Genomic DNA, 17,379 nt, shown 5'->3' on the forward strand with positions numbered 1-17,379 from the left:
GAGATTTTTTTAATGAAAGACGTGCGGACGGGTCCGCGCGTCGGGACGCAGCCGCCGCGACGCTCCGCCACAGGAAAAACACCTCTGTTGAAAGCCTTAAGGACAAGTTGGAACATGTCCTGCCTGTTAAACAATTTCTCATATACTCACTCCACTGAAAGCCATCAAAAGCCGCCTGGATTTTACAAATGGTTATCAACATGGAGGTGTTTTTCCTGTGCCGCCGCACCGCGTCGGCTGCGTCCCGACGCGCGGACCCGTCCGCACGTCTTTCATTAAAAAATCTCCTTTAACAGTGGAATATCCGGATAAAATGCTGAAACCGACTTCTTCTGAAACTTCTCTGTTCTCTCACGACGTCCTGGATCAATAGAGCCTGAAATGTGGAGGTTTTCAGCTTGAACAGGCTGACGACGGCGCCTGAGAGCGCTGAGCGACGTCTCGCACCGTGGGAAGTCCTTAAAGCGACAGTATCACCTCAAAATCTCTCATCAGCCGTTAAAATTTTCACTGAAAACCAGCTTAATTTTTCGAACCGTGTCCACTTCGATGTGTCTCACAGGTTTAGAAAAAATTTTGATCAAACAACGCGCCAGTCTCTCAGCAACTTCTCAGACAAAGGAATTCCGACGAGGGGCTGGACGACTCCTCCCACAAGGAGTGCTCACAGGCGAATGACGTCACCGACAGGCGTGGAAAAACTCACGCATGCGCACGGGGGTTCAAGCATGTCTGACGTAAAAACATATGAATGAAATCCATATAGTTTTTGAAAAAAATAAAAAGGACCGTTACTTTATTGACAGCCCTCGTATACTTGCAGTTGTTGTTTAATATATTTACATGGTGATCACAGGCGGCATTTAAATTTTAAGTGTGGTTGGAGGAGATGGAGGAGGTACTTTTTACCCTGACTGAGGGTCAAAAGTCATAAATTCTGAATGGCTTTATATCTACTTGGAATAAAATGTTAGTAAAAATCATATATATGTTGTCATTAAAAGACTAGCAATAATATTACAGTGGAAAAAGCAGCAAGGTAAATGAGCACAATGGCAAGGCATACTTCAGATTTATATTTTAATACATATGGATTTTATATCCAGGCATGTATGGATTCATTAGAGCTTTTAATCATCTTGAAAACAACTTACAAGGCTTCTTTTATAAAAATCCATCGAGAATTATGATGACAGGAAAAAAAACCATCACAGTAAATGAACAGAATGGCATATTTTCCCCCAAATTTCCACACTTTACATAAAACATTTTTTTTCTACACAGGCATGTATGGGTTCATTAGAAAGATCAGTTAAAGGGCTTTAAAACAAGCCTACTTTTATTAAAATCTGTTAACAAATTGCGACAATAGAGGAAGAAAAGCAGCAGTTTGTCTTAATTTCCCCAAATTTCTGCATTTTACATAAAAGTTTTTTTTTCACCCACACATGCATAGGTTCATTGGAAAGAGCTTTCAGCGGGCTTTAAAACAATTATTACAATCCGTTAAGAATAGCGACGCTAGTGCAAAAAAAAGCGGTCAGTTTTTATTGATGAGCTGCACATCTCCACCCTTAGTAATGGCGCCTTTCTGTCCTGAGCGACACTAATAGATTGAGGCGCGCACGTCCATTCCAGTCTATATTTCCATGGATCAGTGGGCTGTATCCGCCATCTAGTGGGTTAATTAGAAATTGACAGTAGGCATCGCCTGTAACTGCAAATAAGAAAAAAATAAAACTGCTTTATTGTGCCACAATGGTATTACAAATAATAATGTAAAACAGATTAGGGAGACTGACGTTATGTGTTGATGTGCGTAGTTGCACGCCAGAAACCAGTCTTGATGTAAATAACTTTTTAAACCACATCTTTACCCTCAGATGCTGATTTGTAAAGTGTTAACTTTTCATTTGTTTACGTTTGGTGACAGAGTGCTGGAACGGGTTTTTCGACATTTTTAACTCCCACAGTGCTGGAACGCAGCACAACAGCTCTACTGCCACTTACACAGAGATTTCAGGTGTTCGGTAACTGCTTTTTCTAGTTGCCGTCTTAAAATTCTCCGACAGAAATAGTGGTTTATTTTTTGACTGCAAAACAAAGAGGAACTTTAACTCTTGAAGACGGCGTCACGGACGTTTTATTGTGGCGCACCAACATGGCTGCGCTCAAGAGAGTGTCCGCCTGTTTCTGTTTTCTCAGGTTGGTTGATTAATTTTGGTCTCTCGCGTTATATTGGAACAAAAAATTTCATGTATTGGAGTCTTACCGTGTTTATATAAGGGAGTTTATCAACGTTAAATGTTGCAGCCAACTCTATATTGAAAATACGGGAATGTTTTCCTCTGGTTAACGACGACAGGAAGTTTACACTTAGGTAACTCGTCGGTGTTTGCTTTTTCCCCGAGCATCGTGTAAAGATGTAATTATAGTTCCAAGAACATAGTGAGGATTTGACTTTTGAAAACATTAATTTGACTGGTTGTGTTTCGAACTAAGCTCCACTGGCTGAAATGTGTGTTGTTTTTGAAGCGTTTTAAACTGATGATATATTTTCTGCAGGCGTTCTGCAAGCGTCCTGTTCAACAGAAATCCTGCAGTACAGAAATTGGGAAAATGGACAAACCTTTTGAACATAAGTGCAGTCTCTTTGGCTGTGGGTGCTGGGCTGTGTGCTGTCCCTTTTACGCAGGTGGGACTTTGACCAGTAGATAGCACAATATGAGTTTATGTTTGAACTAATAAATTAACTGCATTTATATAGCACCTTTCCATCTGCATCAGATGCTCAAAGTGCTTTACAAATTGTTAGTTTTTGCACTTAATTTTCTCTCTCTCTCACTCGCTCATATGCATGCAGGTGGAAAACCTGTCTCATGACTCCCTGGTCAGAAGAGCGGCCTCATTGGTTACAAACAGTTCCAGCACTTTTCTCTCACAGACCACACTGGCTCTGATAGATGCCTTTACAGCATATGCTAAAGTAAGGCTTTAATCTCACTACAAATGTTTGTTTTTTTAACATCCATGTTAAGAGAATTTTCATATGTCTTGCAAGCAAAAAACCAAACAATATTATGGTGACATTAAATCAGGACTGTGTTAGTACACAGACTACAACTGCAGCAGGGCTTGGCATCATGCTTATATGGGCTCTTTCACAGCGAGGGTACACAAGTATGTATCACTGGCACCAAATTATCAAAGTGGTTGCGTCATATCTCCATGTAAGTACATAATATAATTGAAATATGTTATATACATGGATAACACCAGAAAGTGAAAATACTTATTTCCATTGTGGTCCATTTAAAAATCATATATATATATGTGTGTGTGTGTGTGTGTGTGTGTGTGTGTGTGTGTGTGTGTGTGTTTATTTGAAATGGGACACTGCATATTAATGGACATAGTTAAAATGCTAATTTCCATCGGTAGTCCCAGTAACATAAAAACAGACTAAGACCACACAACATACCAAAGTAAATTAATTATGACAGAATACACATACAGATATTTACAATTCAAAGTAACAATAATTGATAGATAATAAGTAGCTGACAAAACAAATGACAAAATAGAAGTAAAAATAAAATAAAAAATAATAATAATAATGTTGATAATAATAATAGTCTGTATATAACAAGAACCTAGAACAATTTTTAAATACATTAAGACAGTAAATTACATAATTAATATGAAAATAAAATTACATAATATGAAATAAACGTGGTGAGTTCTTCTTATAAAACTGTTGAGGTCTAAGTTTCTGTGTAGGCTCTCAGTTGTCCAGGTGGTTTCCACATTGTAAACAGACACGCTTTGTCCCCTCTTTACAATGTGGTACTCAGGTCAAAGCAGTTTCAGTCTTTGTTCATGGTCATGAGTCATTCACGTCATCAGGAGAGAGTCGTCAATGGAGCCATCAGGGGAGGCTTCCGTCCTGTCATTAGGAGAGTGCTAACTAGAGCACAATAGGTGCTAATTAGAGCTATTGTTTAGTCACTAGCCTATAGCAGTCAGCCTCTCGGTAGGTGTGGTCTGGTTAGGTTAAAAACTCCAGCTTTTGTTGGCTTCTGGTTTATTCTTCTCTACAAGAGTCAAGACAGAAGTCAGACTACCAGAGCAAGAATTTTAGCTGAGGAAGCTTCTGTGATTTGAAGCGAAACATCCTCACGTCAAGCAACCCAGTCCAGTCGAAGATTCAAGCTTCTCTACTATGTTGAGGTCTAAGGTTCTGAAAACATTCTGGACTCGCACACCATTCCAACTCATAGTAACTTTGCATCTTGCAATCTAGAACCCATGGATCCCCACGGACAACGTGCTAGTTATCGTTATTTTTACAACTAAAATGTTTAAATCACTTTTACTCTGGGCTTAAGTTTTTTTTTTTTTTTTACTATAGTTCTGGACTAAGTTTAATTGATTAGTCAGCTAAACTTATTTTTATATGGCTCAACTTTTCTGAATAACTAAGTGGAATGTGGAGCATTATCTTTTTTAATATACGTGGTCTGTTAGAAAACTATCCGACCTTTTTATTTTTTGCAAAAACCATATGGATTTGAATCACGTGTGATTGCATCAGCCAAACTTGAACCTTTGTGCGCATGCGTGAGTTTTTTCACGCCTGTCGGTTGCGTCATTCGCCTGTGAGCACGCTTTATGTGAGCAGTGGTCCACCCCTCTCGTTGGATTTTTATTGCGAATAAATGTCTGAACGATTTGGAGCTTTGCTGCATCAAATTTTTCCAGAAACTGTGAGAGACCTCCAGGTGGACACCATTCGGAAAATTCAGATGGCTTTCAGGGACGATTTTATAGGGATTACACAGATTAAGGAATGCTCCAGCTGGTTTAAAGACCGCCCACAGCGTCTGAGAGCGCGGCGCACTCCGAGCGGACGATCGACAGGCTGAAACAACCAGATCATTTCCAACGTGAAGGCTTTGTTGATCCGGGACGTCGTCTGACTTACACAACAATGGCAGAAGACGTGGACATCAGTACTTTTTCGGGACATTCCACTGTTACAGGAGTTTTTTTCACGGAAAGAGGAGTGGAGGGATGCGCCACCGTACCGCTCATGGCGCGGCACAAAACCACCTCCGTGTTGGTCTCACAGGATGGCTTTCAGACGGCTTTTCAGTCGTGTGACTATCCGAGAAATTGTGCATGAGCTGGACATGCCCCAACATGTCCTGTGAGGCTTCATCACGGCGTTGCTTTGCACCATGCAGACCAATACGGAGGTGGTTTTGTGCAGCGGCACGGTGGCGCATTCCTCCGCTCCTCTTTCCATGACAAAAACTCCTGTAACAGTGGAATGTGCCGTTCATTTCCAAACTGGACGCTCTGTTGATCCGGGACGTCGTCTGACTTACACAACAATGACAGAAGACGTGGACATCAGTACTTTTTCGGCACATTCCACTGTTACAGGAGTTTTTTTCATGGAAAGAGGAGTGGAGGGATGCGCCACCGTGCCGCTCATGGCGCGGCACAAAACCACCTCCATGTTGGTCTCACAGGATGGCTCCTCTTTCCATGAAAAAAAACTCCTGTAACAGTGGAATGTGCCGAAAAAGTACTGATGTCCACGTCTTCTGCCATTGTTGTGTAAGTCAGACGATGTCCCGGATCAACAAAGCCTTCACATTGGAAATGATCTGGTTGTTTCAGCCTGTCGATCGGCACTTGGAGTGCGCCGCGCTCTCAGACGCTGTGGGCGGTCTTTAAACCGGCTGGAGCACTCCTTAATCTGTGTAATCCCCATAAAATCGTCCCTGAAAGCCATCTAAATCTTCCGAATGGTGTCCACCTGGAGGTCTCTCACAGTTTCTGGAAAAATTTGATGTAGCAAAGCTCCAAATCGTTAAGACATTTTATTTGCAATAAAAATCCGACGAGAGGGGTGGACCACTGCTCACACAAAGCCTGCTCACAGGCAAATGACGCAACCGACAGGCGTGAAAAAACTCACGCATGCGCAAGAAGGTTTAAGCTTGGCTGATGCAATCACACGTGATTCAAATCCATATGGTTTTTGAAAAAAAAGTAAAAAGGTCGGATACTTTTCTAACAGACCTCGTAATGTCTAAGTTCGGACATCAGCTGGTTCATCAGCCAGCTTTTGTTCTCCCTTGATGTCACATTGAGCGCTTGTTGTTTATTTATCAGGCTGTGCACACTCTCATTGCTCTGCAAAGACGATATTTGGCTTCATTGGGAAAACTGACGTCAGCAGAGGAGGATTCCATCTGGCAGGTGATCATTGGCCAGCGTGCAGAGGTGAGTCTGATGTGCTCTTTGGAGAACAGCCTAACTGTTTAGTTTTGCATTCATCCATGTATGTGGTAAACTCAACCCAGTCTCATCGATTGTCATTCTGCAGCACGAAATATGCATTATTATCATATACCTATAAATGATACGCCAAGATGATTGGATAAAACACTAAAGAATAAATAGCAATACACCCTTTTTGTGGACGGGTAATATTTTCATACCACCCGAGTAATCAGCCAATCCGGACAGTGGAGCGGCGCAACGACGAAGAGGTGCGGTCAGAGGAACTGTGAAATACTGGTGAGTCACTATTAATAATTTATGTGTCCAACCTCGTAGGTTGATCGTTAAAATTAAATTTGTTAGTTCTAAAAGCTATCATAATTATTTATAGGAAAACATTCTATTTTTTTTCTACTAAGGTTTGAACTTTGAGTGTTTACACAGGAGAGAAAAGGGAGAAAATGTTAATGCCTGTTTGAGAACAGTGTACGAGGTCTGTCAATAAAGTATAGGTCCTTTTTATTTTTTTCAAAAACTATATGGATTTCATTCATATGTTTTTACGTCAGACATGCTTGAACCCTCGTGCGCATGCGTGAGTATTTCCACGCCTGTCGGTGACGTCATTCGCCTGTGAGCACTCCTTGTGGGAGGAGTCGTCCAGCCCCTCGTCGGAATTCCTTTGTCTGAGAAGTTGCTGAGAGACTGGTGCTTTGTTTGATCAAAATTTTTTCTAAACCTGTGAGACACATCGAAGTGGACACGGTTCGAAAAATTAAGCTGGTTTTCGGTGAAAATTTTAACGGCTGATGAGAGATTTTGAGGTGATACTGTCGCTTTAAGGACTTCCCGTCGCTCAGCGCTCTCAGGTGCCGTCGTCAGCCTGTTTCAAGCTGAAAACCTTCACATTTCAGGCTCTATTGATCCAGGACGTTGTGAGAGAACAGAGAAGTTTCAGAAGAAGTCGGTTTCAGCATTTTATCCGGATATTCCACTGTTAAAGGAGATTTTTTTAATGAAAGACGTGTGGACGGATTGCAGCGTCGGCTTGCAGCCGCTGCGATGCTCCGCCACAGGAAAAACACCTCTTTTGGAAGCCTTAAGGACAAGTTGGAACATGTCCAGCTGTTAAACAATTTCTCATATACTCACTCCACTGAAAGCCATCAAAAGCCGCCTGGATTTTACAAATGGTTATCAACGCGGAGGTGTTTTTCCTGTGCCACCGCAACGCGCCGGCTGCGTCCCGACGCGCGGACCCGTCCGCACGTCTTTCATTAAAAAAATCTCCTTTAACAGTGGAATATCCGGATAAAATGCTGAAACCGACTTCTTCTGAAACTTCTCTGTTCTCTCACGACGTCCTGGATCAATAGAGCCTGAAATGTGGAGGTTTTCAGCTTGAAACAGGCTGACGACGGCGCCTGGGACCGCTGCGTGACATCTTGCACTGTGGGAAGTCCTTAAAGCGACAGTATCACCTCAAAATCTCTCATTAAAATTTTCACCGAAAACCAGCTTAATTTTTCGAACCATGTCCACTTCGATGTGCCTCACAGGTTTAGAAAAAATTTTGATCAAACAAAGCACCAGTCTCTCAGCAACTTCTCAGACAAGGGAATTCCGACGAGGGGCTGGACTACTCCTCCCACAAGGAGTGCTCACAGGCGAATGACGTCACCAACAGGCGTGGAAAAAGTCACGCATGCGCACGAGGGTTCAAGCATGTCTGACGTAAAAACATATTAATGAAATCCATATAGTTTTTGAAAAAAATAAAAAGGACCTATACTTTATTGACAGCCCTCGTATAAAGTGTGTAGTGAGGGGTTTTACAGCCTTAAAACATCTATAATAATTGTAAAAAATAAAGCAGACTACTTCGCGGATTTCACCTATCGCGGGTTATTTTTAGAACGTAACTCCCTTTCGTGGCCTCGCAGTTTTGCAGATTTTTGTTTTAGTGCAATTTTGCATGCTTCTTTTTTTTTTTTTTTTTTTTTTTTTTTTTAACAGCGCATTGTGTTCTGCGTCTTATCAGGCGTGCGATTGCTCTCACTGCTTCCAATTCGCTTACTGAGTCTGCGGGCTCGGTAAGCGCCACAGCGGGCCACTCACACCACCCCCCCTGTCTGCTGTGCCGAGCTGCATGCAGCAACAGGTCCAGAGACTACACTCGCTGTTTTGATGTGCAGCGCCCGCTGCATGGTCTCAGTTGCCGCAGAGCTCCGTGGCCATCACAGTGAGCGATGGGAGAGCACGCGCATTGTGTTCTGCGTGCATTCATCATTTATAGGTATATGATAAAATCGTTATCAAGTTCTGTTTTCTTCAGGGTGTATAAAGCCATATTCATTGGTGAACAACTTGATAACTGATAATATCTTGGTTCATCATATTGTCACGAAAGTGCAAAATTTTTGTCATGGGAGCATGAATTCATTCTATTTCCTTCCGTGATGGCTGCACATAATTAAAAGTGCAGCGGGGGTTGGGGTGGTTAGGGTTAGGGGAAGGAGTAGGGTTGGTTGGGGGTAGGAGTAGGGTTAGTAATAGTGAGTTAAAAAAAAAAACACAAATTTGACTCATTTCATGACGGGAGGATGAAAAAAAAACCTGAGACTGGGCTGGGTAAACTCTCATCCATGTCATACTATGGAATCCAGAGATAAGCACCACTGCAAATCGGACTCAGGTCCTATGTAGGACTTACTACTTCATGTATGTTGTGAAGTTAACCCGGCATGCAAATAAAACAGGTAGTTGTAGAGGTGTTTCAGTTGACTGAACTGGTTGATTCTCTGTTCTCACAGGTTAGCGACAGACAAGATGAATGCAAGCGTTTCGAGTCAACGTGGGAAAGTGCAGTCAGGCTGTGTGAAATGGCTGCTGAGGCATCGTACACCTCAGGTACATTACAACCAAGGTTGGGTAGGATTACTTTGAAAGAATACATGTGGATTACATGTATGTATGTACATACATTTGGATTACTTGTAATCTGATTACTTTTGGATTACATTTCAAAGTAATCCTACCCAACCTTGACTACAACAAACATCTGGCAGTAAATATGAATGCTAATACGCTCACCGGCCACTTGTTTAGATACTCCTTGCTAGTACCAGGTTTGACCCCTCTTGCCGTCAGAACTGCTTTAATTTTTGGTGACATAGTTTCAACAAAGTGTTGGAAACATTCGTAAGAGATGTTGGTCTATACTGACATGGTAGCATCACCCAGTCGCCCATTCAACCAGTCTGTCCATTTTCCAGTGACCTCTGACATCAACAAGACATTTTCGTCCACACAACTGCTGCTAACTGGATAGCTCCTCTTTTTCAGTCCATTCTCTGTAAACCCTAGACATGGTGGTGCATTAAAATCCCAGTAGATCAGTAGTTTCTGAAATACTCAGACCAGCCCGTCTGGCATCAACAACCATCCACATTCAACGTCACTTAAATCCCTCTAGTTCCCCATTCTGTTGCTTGATTTGAACTTCAGCAAGTTGTCTTTACCATGTCTAAATGCCTAAATGCATTGAGTTGTTGCCATGTGATTGGCTGATTAGCTGTTTGTGTTAACAAGCAATTGAACAGGTATACTTTATAAAGTGGTCAGTGAGTGTATGTTGGTGTGAAGAAATGGGAAGTGAGAATTTGCAAGTCTTCTTGTCCAGGGTTCTTATAATGATCAATAATCATTACACAAATTGTCCAATTTCTAATAAAATGCCACTGATTTGATTATACAACCCCTGGCAAAAATTATGGAATCACCGGCATCGGAGGATGTTCATTCAGTTGTTTAATTTTGTAGAAAAAAAGCAGATCACAGACATGACACAAAACTAAAGTCATTTCAAATGGCAACTTTCTGGCTTTAAGAAACACTATAAGAAATCAAGAAAAAAAATTGTGGCAGTCAGTAACGGTTACTTTTTTAGACCAGAGGAAAAAAAATATGGAATCACTCAATTCTGAGGAAAAAATTATGGAATCACCCTGTAAATTTTCATCCCCAAAACTAACACCTGCATCAAATCAGATCTGCTCCTTAGTCTGCATCTAAAAAGGAGTGATCACACCTTGGAGAGCTGTTGCACCAAGTGGACTGACATGAATCATGGCTCCAACACGAGAGATATCAATTGAAACAAAGGAGAGGATTATCAAACTCTTAAAGAGGGTAAATCATCACGCAATGTTGCAAAATGTGTTGGTTGTTCACAGTCAGCTGTGTCTAAACTCTGGACCAAATACAAACAACATGGGAAGGTTGTTAAAGGCAAACATACTGGTAGACCAAGGAAGACATCAAAGCGTCAAGACAGAAAACCTAAAGCAATATGTCTCAAAAATCGAAAATGAACAACAAAACAAATGAGGAACGAATGGGAGGAAACTGGAGTCAACGTCTGTGACCGAACTGTAAGAAACCGCCTAAAGGAAATGGGATTTACATACAGAAAAGCTAAACGAAAGCCATCATTAACACCTAAACAGAAAAAAACAAGGTTACAGTGGGCTAAGGAAAAGCAATCGTGGACTGTGGATGACCAGATGAAAGTCATATTCAGTGATGAATCTCGAATCTGCATTGGGCAAGGTGATGATGCTGGAACTTTTGTTTGGTGCCGTTCCAATGAGATTTATAAAGATGACTGCCTGAAGAGAACATGTAAATTTCCACAGTCATTGATGATATGGGGCTGCATGTCAGGTAAAGGCACTGGGGAGATGGCTATCATTACATCATCAATAAATGCACAAGTTTACGTTGATATTTTGGACACTTTTCTTATCCCATCAATTGAAAAGATGTTTGGGGATGATGAAATCATTTTTCAAGATGATAATGCATCTTGCCATAGTGCGAAAACTGTGAAAACATTCCTTGCAAAAAGACACATAGGGTCACTGTCATGGCCTGCAAATAGTCAGGATCTTAATCCAATTGAAAATCTTTGGTGGAAGTTGAAGAAAATGGTCCATAACAAGGCTCCAACCTGCAAAGCTGATCTGGCAACAGCAATCAGAGAAAGTTGGAGCCAGATTGATGAAGAGTACTGTTTGTCACTCATTAAGTCCATGCCTCAGAGACTGCAAGCTGTTATAAAAGCCAGAGGTGGTGCAACAAAATACTAGTGGTACTGTTTGTCACTCATTAAGTCCATGCCTCAGAGACTGCAAGCTGTTATAAAAGCCAGAGGTGGTGCAACAAAATACTAGTGATGTGTTGGAGCGTTCTTTTGTTTTTCATGATTCCATAATTTTTTCCTCAGAATTGAGTGATTCCATATTTTTTTTCCCTCTGCTTGGTCTAAAAAAGTAACCGCTACTGACTGCCACAATTTTTTTTCCTAATTTCTTATAGTGTTTCTTAAAGCCAGAAAGTTGCCATTTGAAATGACTTTAGTTTTGTGTCATGTCTGTGATCTGCTTTTTTTCTACAAAATTAAACAACTGAATGAACATCCTCCGAGGCCGGTGATTCCATAATTTTTGCCAGGGGTTGTAGATGTGAGCATGTGTGTGTCAGCAGACTCGCACTGAAATGTGATGGTTTGTCCTTGTTTTGTTTATTTAATGTCGTGGTCTGGTCCATGTGATTACCACTTGTTGATGTGCCATGTTAGATTGATTTCAAATTTTGTTGCCCGATAGTCTTTGGTTAAGAAACAGTTTATTACATTTTTTGTGTGCTGTTGATGTGCATCAAAGTTTCCTTCTATGTCTGTCTTTGATGTTCTTGCTTTGTGGCATCACTAAGGGCCCTTCACACATAGCACGAATAGGTACGAATCACGGCTAAACGGGACACATGGTCAGGTAGGCTTGAACGATCACGCTGCGACGTTTCGTGCACACTTGTGCCAGTGGACGAACATAGTACGATCAGGTGGAGCTTGTGGTACCACATCACACTGCTGCTGTGGAGAAAAATAATAAAAACCACACACCATAAAAAACGCCGCAGTCTCCTATATGTAATCTGTCTTATCAAGTGGACAATGCAAGTATGATCCCCCTGTTCCTCTGTACATGACCCATGGTCACAGACATACAGTCGTGAAATGACATGAAGGAAGCAGTGTGCTCTTATCATGTCCAGCCGGGTATATAAATAATTACTACAATAACTACATACACAATTACATAACAAATCACTAAAAGAAAAAAAAAAATCACATGACACAGAAACAGGGAGTGACACTTTGTTCTGTGGGCTGAATGAAAAGGTGGGCGTGGCCACCAACAGCTGCTGCTGTTGAGATCTCTGGACCTGGATGTCACAGCTGGAGGACACATACCTTGTTTTTAAGGACATGACCTTAAAACTCTCCACCGTGACGCAGACATACAGTCGTGAAATGACATGAAGGAAGCAGTGTGCTCTTATCATGTCCAGCCGGGTATATAAATAATTACTACAATAACTACATACACAATTACATAACAAATCACTAAAAGAAAAAAAAAAAATCACATGACACAGAAACAGGGAGTGACACTTTGTTCTGTGGGCTGAATGAAAAGGTGGGCGTGGCCACCAACAGCTGCTGCTGTTGAGATCTCTGGACCTGGATGTCACAGCTGGAGGACACATACCTTGTTTTTAAGGACATGACCTTAAAACTCTCCACCGTGACGCATGTGTGTGTGCCTGCTGTCCTCACGTGGAAATGCATAAAAACAATGCTTTTGCGGCGGGCTGGAGCTTGCGCACATTGACAGGCTGTGCCAGGTAAAACAGACCGTCAGATCATGTTTACATAGTGATCTGAAAGTCAAGCTCGCACGTGTATGACATGACATTCATATTGCCAGCTGAGTGTACACATGATCTAACAGTCCGTTCAGCCCAGAACAAAGTGTCACTCTCCTTTTCTTTGCTCTGTGATCATTTTTTTTTTTACTTATTTATGTAACTGTGTATGTAGTTATTGTAGTAATTATTTATATACCTGTCCTGGCTGTGGTCTCTGTGTGTAATGTAACATGTCGTGCGCACTGAGCTGTCATTTCCAGCTGTCAGTGATCTGCTGAAAGGCACCTCGTTGTGCTCAGACGTGGCTGGCTGGTCCCCATGTGATCATGCCTACATACATACATAGCATTTCATGCAAGTGTGCCCCCCCCCCCCCCCCCACATGCCACATATGTTGCAGGAGGGGGGTGCGAAACACACGCATGCTATGTGTGTTGCTTGGCAACCACAGTCATGGGGCACTTAGACAAATTACACAGCCAGCTCGAGAGTGGTCGCCTGCTCACTAATTTCGTGTTGGCTGTACGAATGGCACCACATTTCCTAAGTGCTCTGCAAGTGGTATTGAAGGTTTGTGTGTGGCACCTGGAATTTGGCTGACACCTGCTGAGAGCGGGATTGAAGGGCTCTCACGGGGCATTCTCTTTCTTTCAGCCGCTGGTGTGCACGAATGGTTGTGGCAACAGGTGTACGAGGTGTTAGAATCGGCTCAGATTTTTCATGAATAGCATGCAGTTCCTCCTTCGTGCGCCATTCAGCCTTATTCATGCTATGTGTGAAGGGGCCCTAAGGTTTCACTCTGGGAGGTGGGGGTATTGAAATGTGATCGCTCTTTGCTGATAGTTGATGGGTTAGCCCTGTAAAGGTGTACTGTTTCTGAAGGCTATTGTGTAGTTGTACAGACAACCTGTGTCTCTTTCTCAAAGTGGGCGGTGATGGCCAGGGGGGGATAACAACTGACAGTCAGATGTTTAGTGTTTAAAAAAAAAAAAAACAGAAAAAGCAGTGTGAAGTGGCAGTCTAGAGCTAGCAGATTAGTTAAGTATGATTCCTCATTGTGATATGTTTTGTCATTCTGCTGATGTCATCTCCATCTGTGGAAGAAATGTGTTTTTTCTTCCTTCCTTTTTGTCTACCGCTGAAAGTATCAGTGGGTGTGAAAAAATAATGACCTAAACTCAGTTGATAATATAGGAGAATGTAGGGAAGCTGGCAGATTGTTGATATAGTTTGATATATTTCAGGAAGACGGCTGAGAGAGAACAAGAGTTTGAGCATCATTATCACAAAACTACACATGGAAGTAAATTTTTATTTATTTATTATGTAAAGTTCCCAAAAGTGATTGCTTTGTAATATGAGGCACCTGGTCATTTTGTGAGCTTACCATGCCTGGCAGTAACAGTTATTCCACAAAATCGCTTTAATTGTGTTTTTGTGTTTTCTTTTCACCCCTATTTTGATGTTCAGTTGGAACGACAATTGAGCATTTTAAATTGGTCTATTTATGCTTTCAAGTTGCTACCTTGTTCTTTGCTGCTAAAACCTTTGTAATAATAAGTAGGTGTGGTTAATACTGAATAATGAAAAGTATTTGTTGGGTAGCTGTGTGTTAAATTTTCTAAACTTGTAAATTGCTTCTTGTGTGTGGTGCTGCTCAGCTGCCATCATCTACGAGGTCTGTCCATAAAGTAACGGTCCTTTTTATTTTTTTCAAAAACTATATGGATTTCATTCATATGTTTTTATGTCAGACATGCTTGAACCCTCGTGCGCATGCGTGAGTTTTTCCACGCCTGTCGGTGACGTCATTCGCCTGTGAGCACGCCTTGTGGAAGGAGTGGTCCCGCCCCCTCGTCGGATTTTCATTGTCTGGAAATGGCGGAATGAAAAGGACTTTTTTCCCATCAGAATTTTTTCAGAAGCTGTTAGAGACTGGCACCTGGAAACTATTCGAAAAATTTATCTGGCTTTCGGGGGAAAATTTTATGGGCTTCACAGAGAATAAGGACTTTAACTACAGCTTTAAGGACCCCTTTAAGGACCCCTTTAAGGACGGTCGGTGCGCTGCGCTCCGAGCTGCGACGTCGCGGCACAAACCACTGGATCATTTCTAAGCTGATGGCTCTGTGGATACGAGACCGTCGTGTGCTCTTTCGCTGGTTATCACGAGCTGGACATCAGCCATTTTCCAGCAGATTTCACTTTTTACAAGAGATTTTGTCATGGAAAGCCGCGCGGTGGCTTCGCGCGTCACGACCGATTCGCTGATGAAGCGAGACAAAGGAACACCTCCGTTTCGGAGTGTTAGAGGACAAGTTTGGACATGTCCAGCTCTCCACAAGTTCTCTTATACTCACTCGACTGGTAAGCACTGAAAGCCGAGATAGGCATGTCCAAACTTGTCCTCTGACACGCTGAAACGGAGGTGTTCCTTTGTCTCGCTTCATCAGCGAATCCACGCGGCTTTCCATGACAAAATCTCTTGTTAAAAGTGAAATCTGCTGGAAAATGGCTGATGTCCAGCTCTTGTGATAACCAGAGAAAGAGCATACGACGGTCTCGTATCCACAGAGCCATCAGCTTAGAAATGATCCAGTGGTTTGTGCCGCGATGTTGCAGCTCGGAGCGCGGCGCACCGAGCGTCCTTAAAGGGGTCCTTAAAGCTGTAGTTAAAGTCCTTATTCTCTGTGAAGCCCGTAAAATTTTCACCGAAAGCCAGATACATTTTTCGAATGGTTTCCAGGTGCCTGTCTCTAACAGCTTCTGAAAAAATTCTGATGGAAAAAAAGTCCTTATCATTCCGCCATTTCCAGACAATGAAAATCCGATGTGGGGGCGGGACCACTCCTTCCACAAGGCGTGCTCACAGGCGAATGACGTCACCGACAGGCGTGGAAAAACTCAAGCATGTCTGATGTAAAAACATATGAATGAAATCCATATAGTTTTTAAAAAAAAATAAAAAGGGCCGTTACTTTATGGACACACCACGTATTTGGACTGTGTGCCACAGAATCAGGATGACTGTCAGGAGGGTCTGCTTAATCTGTGACTTGGAGTGGTGTTATGTCAAGCGTTGACTTTTCTCAAATTGTTTGCATCCTTGTGTTCCCAGGAGCTGAGCAAGCGTCCATCACAGTGAGGACAAACATTCAGGTGGCTCAGTCACAGGTGGAGGAGGTGCGGAAGTTGTTGGTGGATGCAAACAAAAAGCTGGCTGAAACTAAAGTGATGGAGATCCAAAGGATGGCAGAATATGCTAGCTCCTTAGAGAAGAACAAAGATGATGAAGACATTCCTGAGGCTTATCTCAGAGAAGATTAAAATCAGTTCCTATAGATAGGAAATAGAATAAAGCATTAAAAAAAACTTTATCTTCTTGCAAAATGGTGACAGGGTGCACACACTTTGAATAGACATTTGAATTTCTTTTTAAACAACCCTATAATCTGTCTGTCTCTCTCTCAACAAATTTTAATCTAATAGGCTTGCCATGTTAGGCTTAATGAATATATTACCTGACTTTATGTGCTCCTGTCAGTAAAAATACATTGCAGTGCCGAAGAAGGGACTAAATGTACTGCTGAGTGTCATTTGTCATTTCTGTTTAAGAGGTGGATAAAAGTATTAGTTTGAGTCATGTAACACAATGTTATGGTTTGCAAAGCAGAAGTTCACTCTGTACTTGTGAACAGGTGCTTCAGATTTCTCCAAAATATTGAAGTTGTATATGCTAAATTAGCCATAAGTATTTACAGTTAGAGTGCCTTTTTCTGCATTAACATGGAGACAGATTAGCTTCACCTAACTTGTATGCGCTGCCTCTCATCATTCTTTTGTAGGGTAACCTTAAGATGCTGAGACAAACATGCACACAATTGATGGGTATTTAATAACTTGCAGCATAGGTTTGACTTTGCAAAACATTCTGTGTGATTTGACTTGTATGTGTGTATTTTATTGGGTTTTGTGGTAATGACAAGACGCTGAATAAATTATTTCATATATTTCTGATGCGTGCAACACAATCATACAATGAATCACACGTGACTCTGTCAGACTCTGTACACTCCACAGCTCGGCCATTAAATATTTGGATGGTGATAATTTGTGTTTTGGTAATTACATCACAGCCTCTTGGCATTAAAAGCAAATACTGAATTCAAGTTAAGCTGAGCAATTAAACTATTTCAAACCAGGATTGTGGTCAAATTTCAATTCCAGTGATAAGTCCTATACAATTTACCCCTATGGATGGATTTAACAGCCTATCACGTTTGTGTGCCCACTCCGAGCACTTTTACG

At 41.8% G+C, this 17,379-nt stretch overlaps 1 protein-coding gene across 2 annotated transcripts; it reads left to right on the top strand.

Moving 5' to 3' along the window:
• The first annotated feature begins 2,044 nt into the window (after window positions 1-2,044).
• Window positions 2,045-17,085, top strand: LOC117508566 (diablo homolog, mitochondrial-like). Of its 2 annotated transcripts, none has more exons than XM_034168353.1 (6): window positions 2,045-2,205; window positions 2,566-2,695; window positions 2,864-2,986; window positions 6,187-6,303; window positions 9,117-9,207; window positions 16,190-17,085. In XM_034168353.1, exons 1-6 carry the CDS (start codon window positions 2,162-2,164, stop codon window positions 16,396-16,398), a joined length of 714 nt encoding a protein of 237 aa, XP_034024244.1. In that variant the 5' UTR covers window positions 2,045-2,161; the 3' UTR covers window positions 16,399-17,085. The 2 variants fall into 2 exon arrangements, with proteins under 2 accessions (XP_034024244.1, XP_034024243.1); XM_034168352.1 differs by having other exon boundaries at window positions 6,187-6,297; window positions 9,111-9,207.
• The last annotated feature ends 294 nt before the right edge of the window (window positions 17,086-17,379 follow it).

The sequence above is a fragment of the Thalassophryne amazonica genome, chromosome 4, assembly GCF_902500255.1.
Source record: "Thalassophryne amazonica chromosome 4, fThaAma1.1, whole genome shotgun sequence".
Taxonomy (NCBI): Eukaryota; Metazoa; Chordata; class Actinopteri; order Batrachoidiformes; family Batrachoididae; genus Thalassophryne; species Thalassophryne amazonica.

Bases quoted from the DNA above. Each gene is read 5' to 3' on its own strand.
- LOC117508566 (XM_034168353.1), top strand. From the start codon at position 2,162: ATGGCTGCGCTCAAGAGAGTGTCCGCCTGTTTCTGTTTTCTCAG. The intron at 2,206-2,565 runs GTTGGTTGATTA...TATTTTCTGCAG, and splicing joins GCCTGTTTCTGTTTTCTCAG to GCGTTCTGCAAGCGTCCTGT. The intron at 2,987-6,186 runs GTAAGGCTTTAA...TTTATTTATCAG, and splicing joins CCTTTACAGCATATGCTAAA to GCTGTGCACACTCTCATTGC.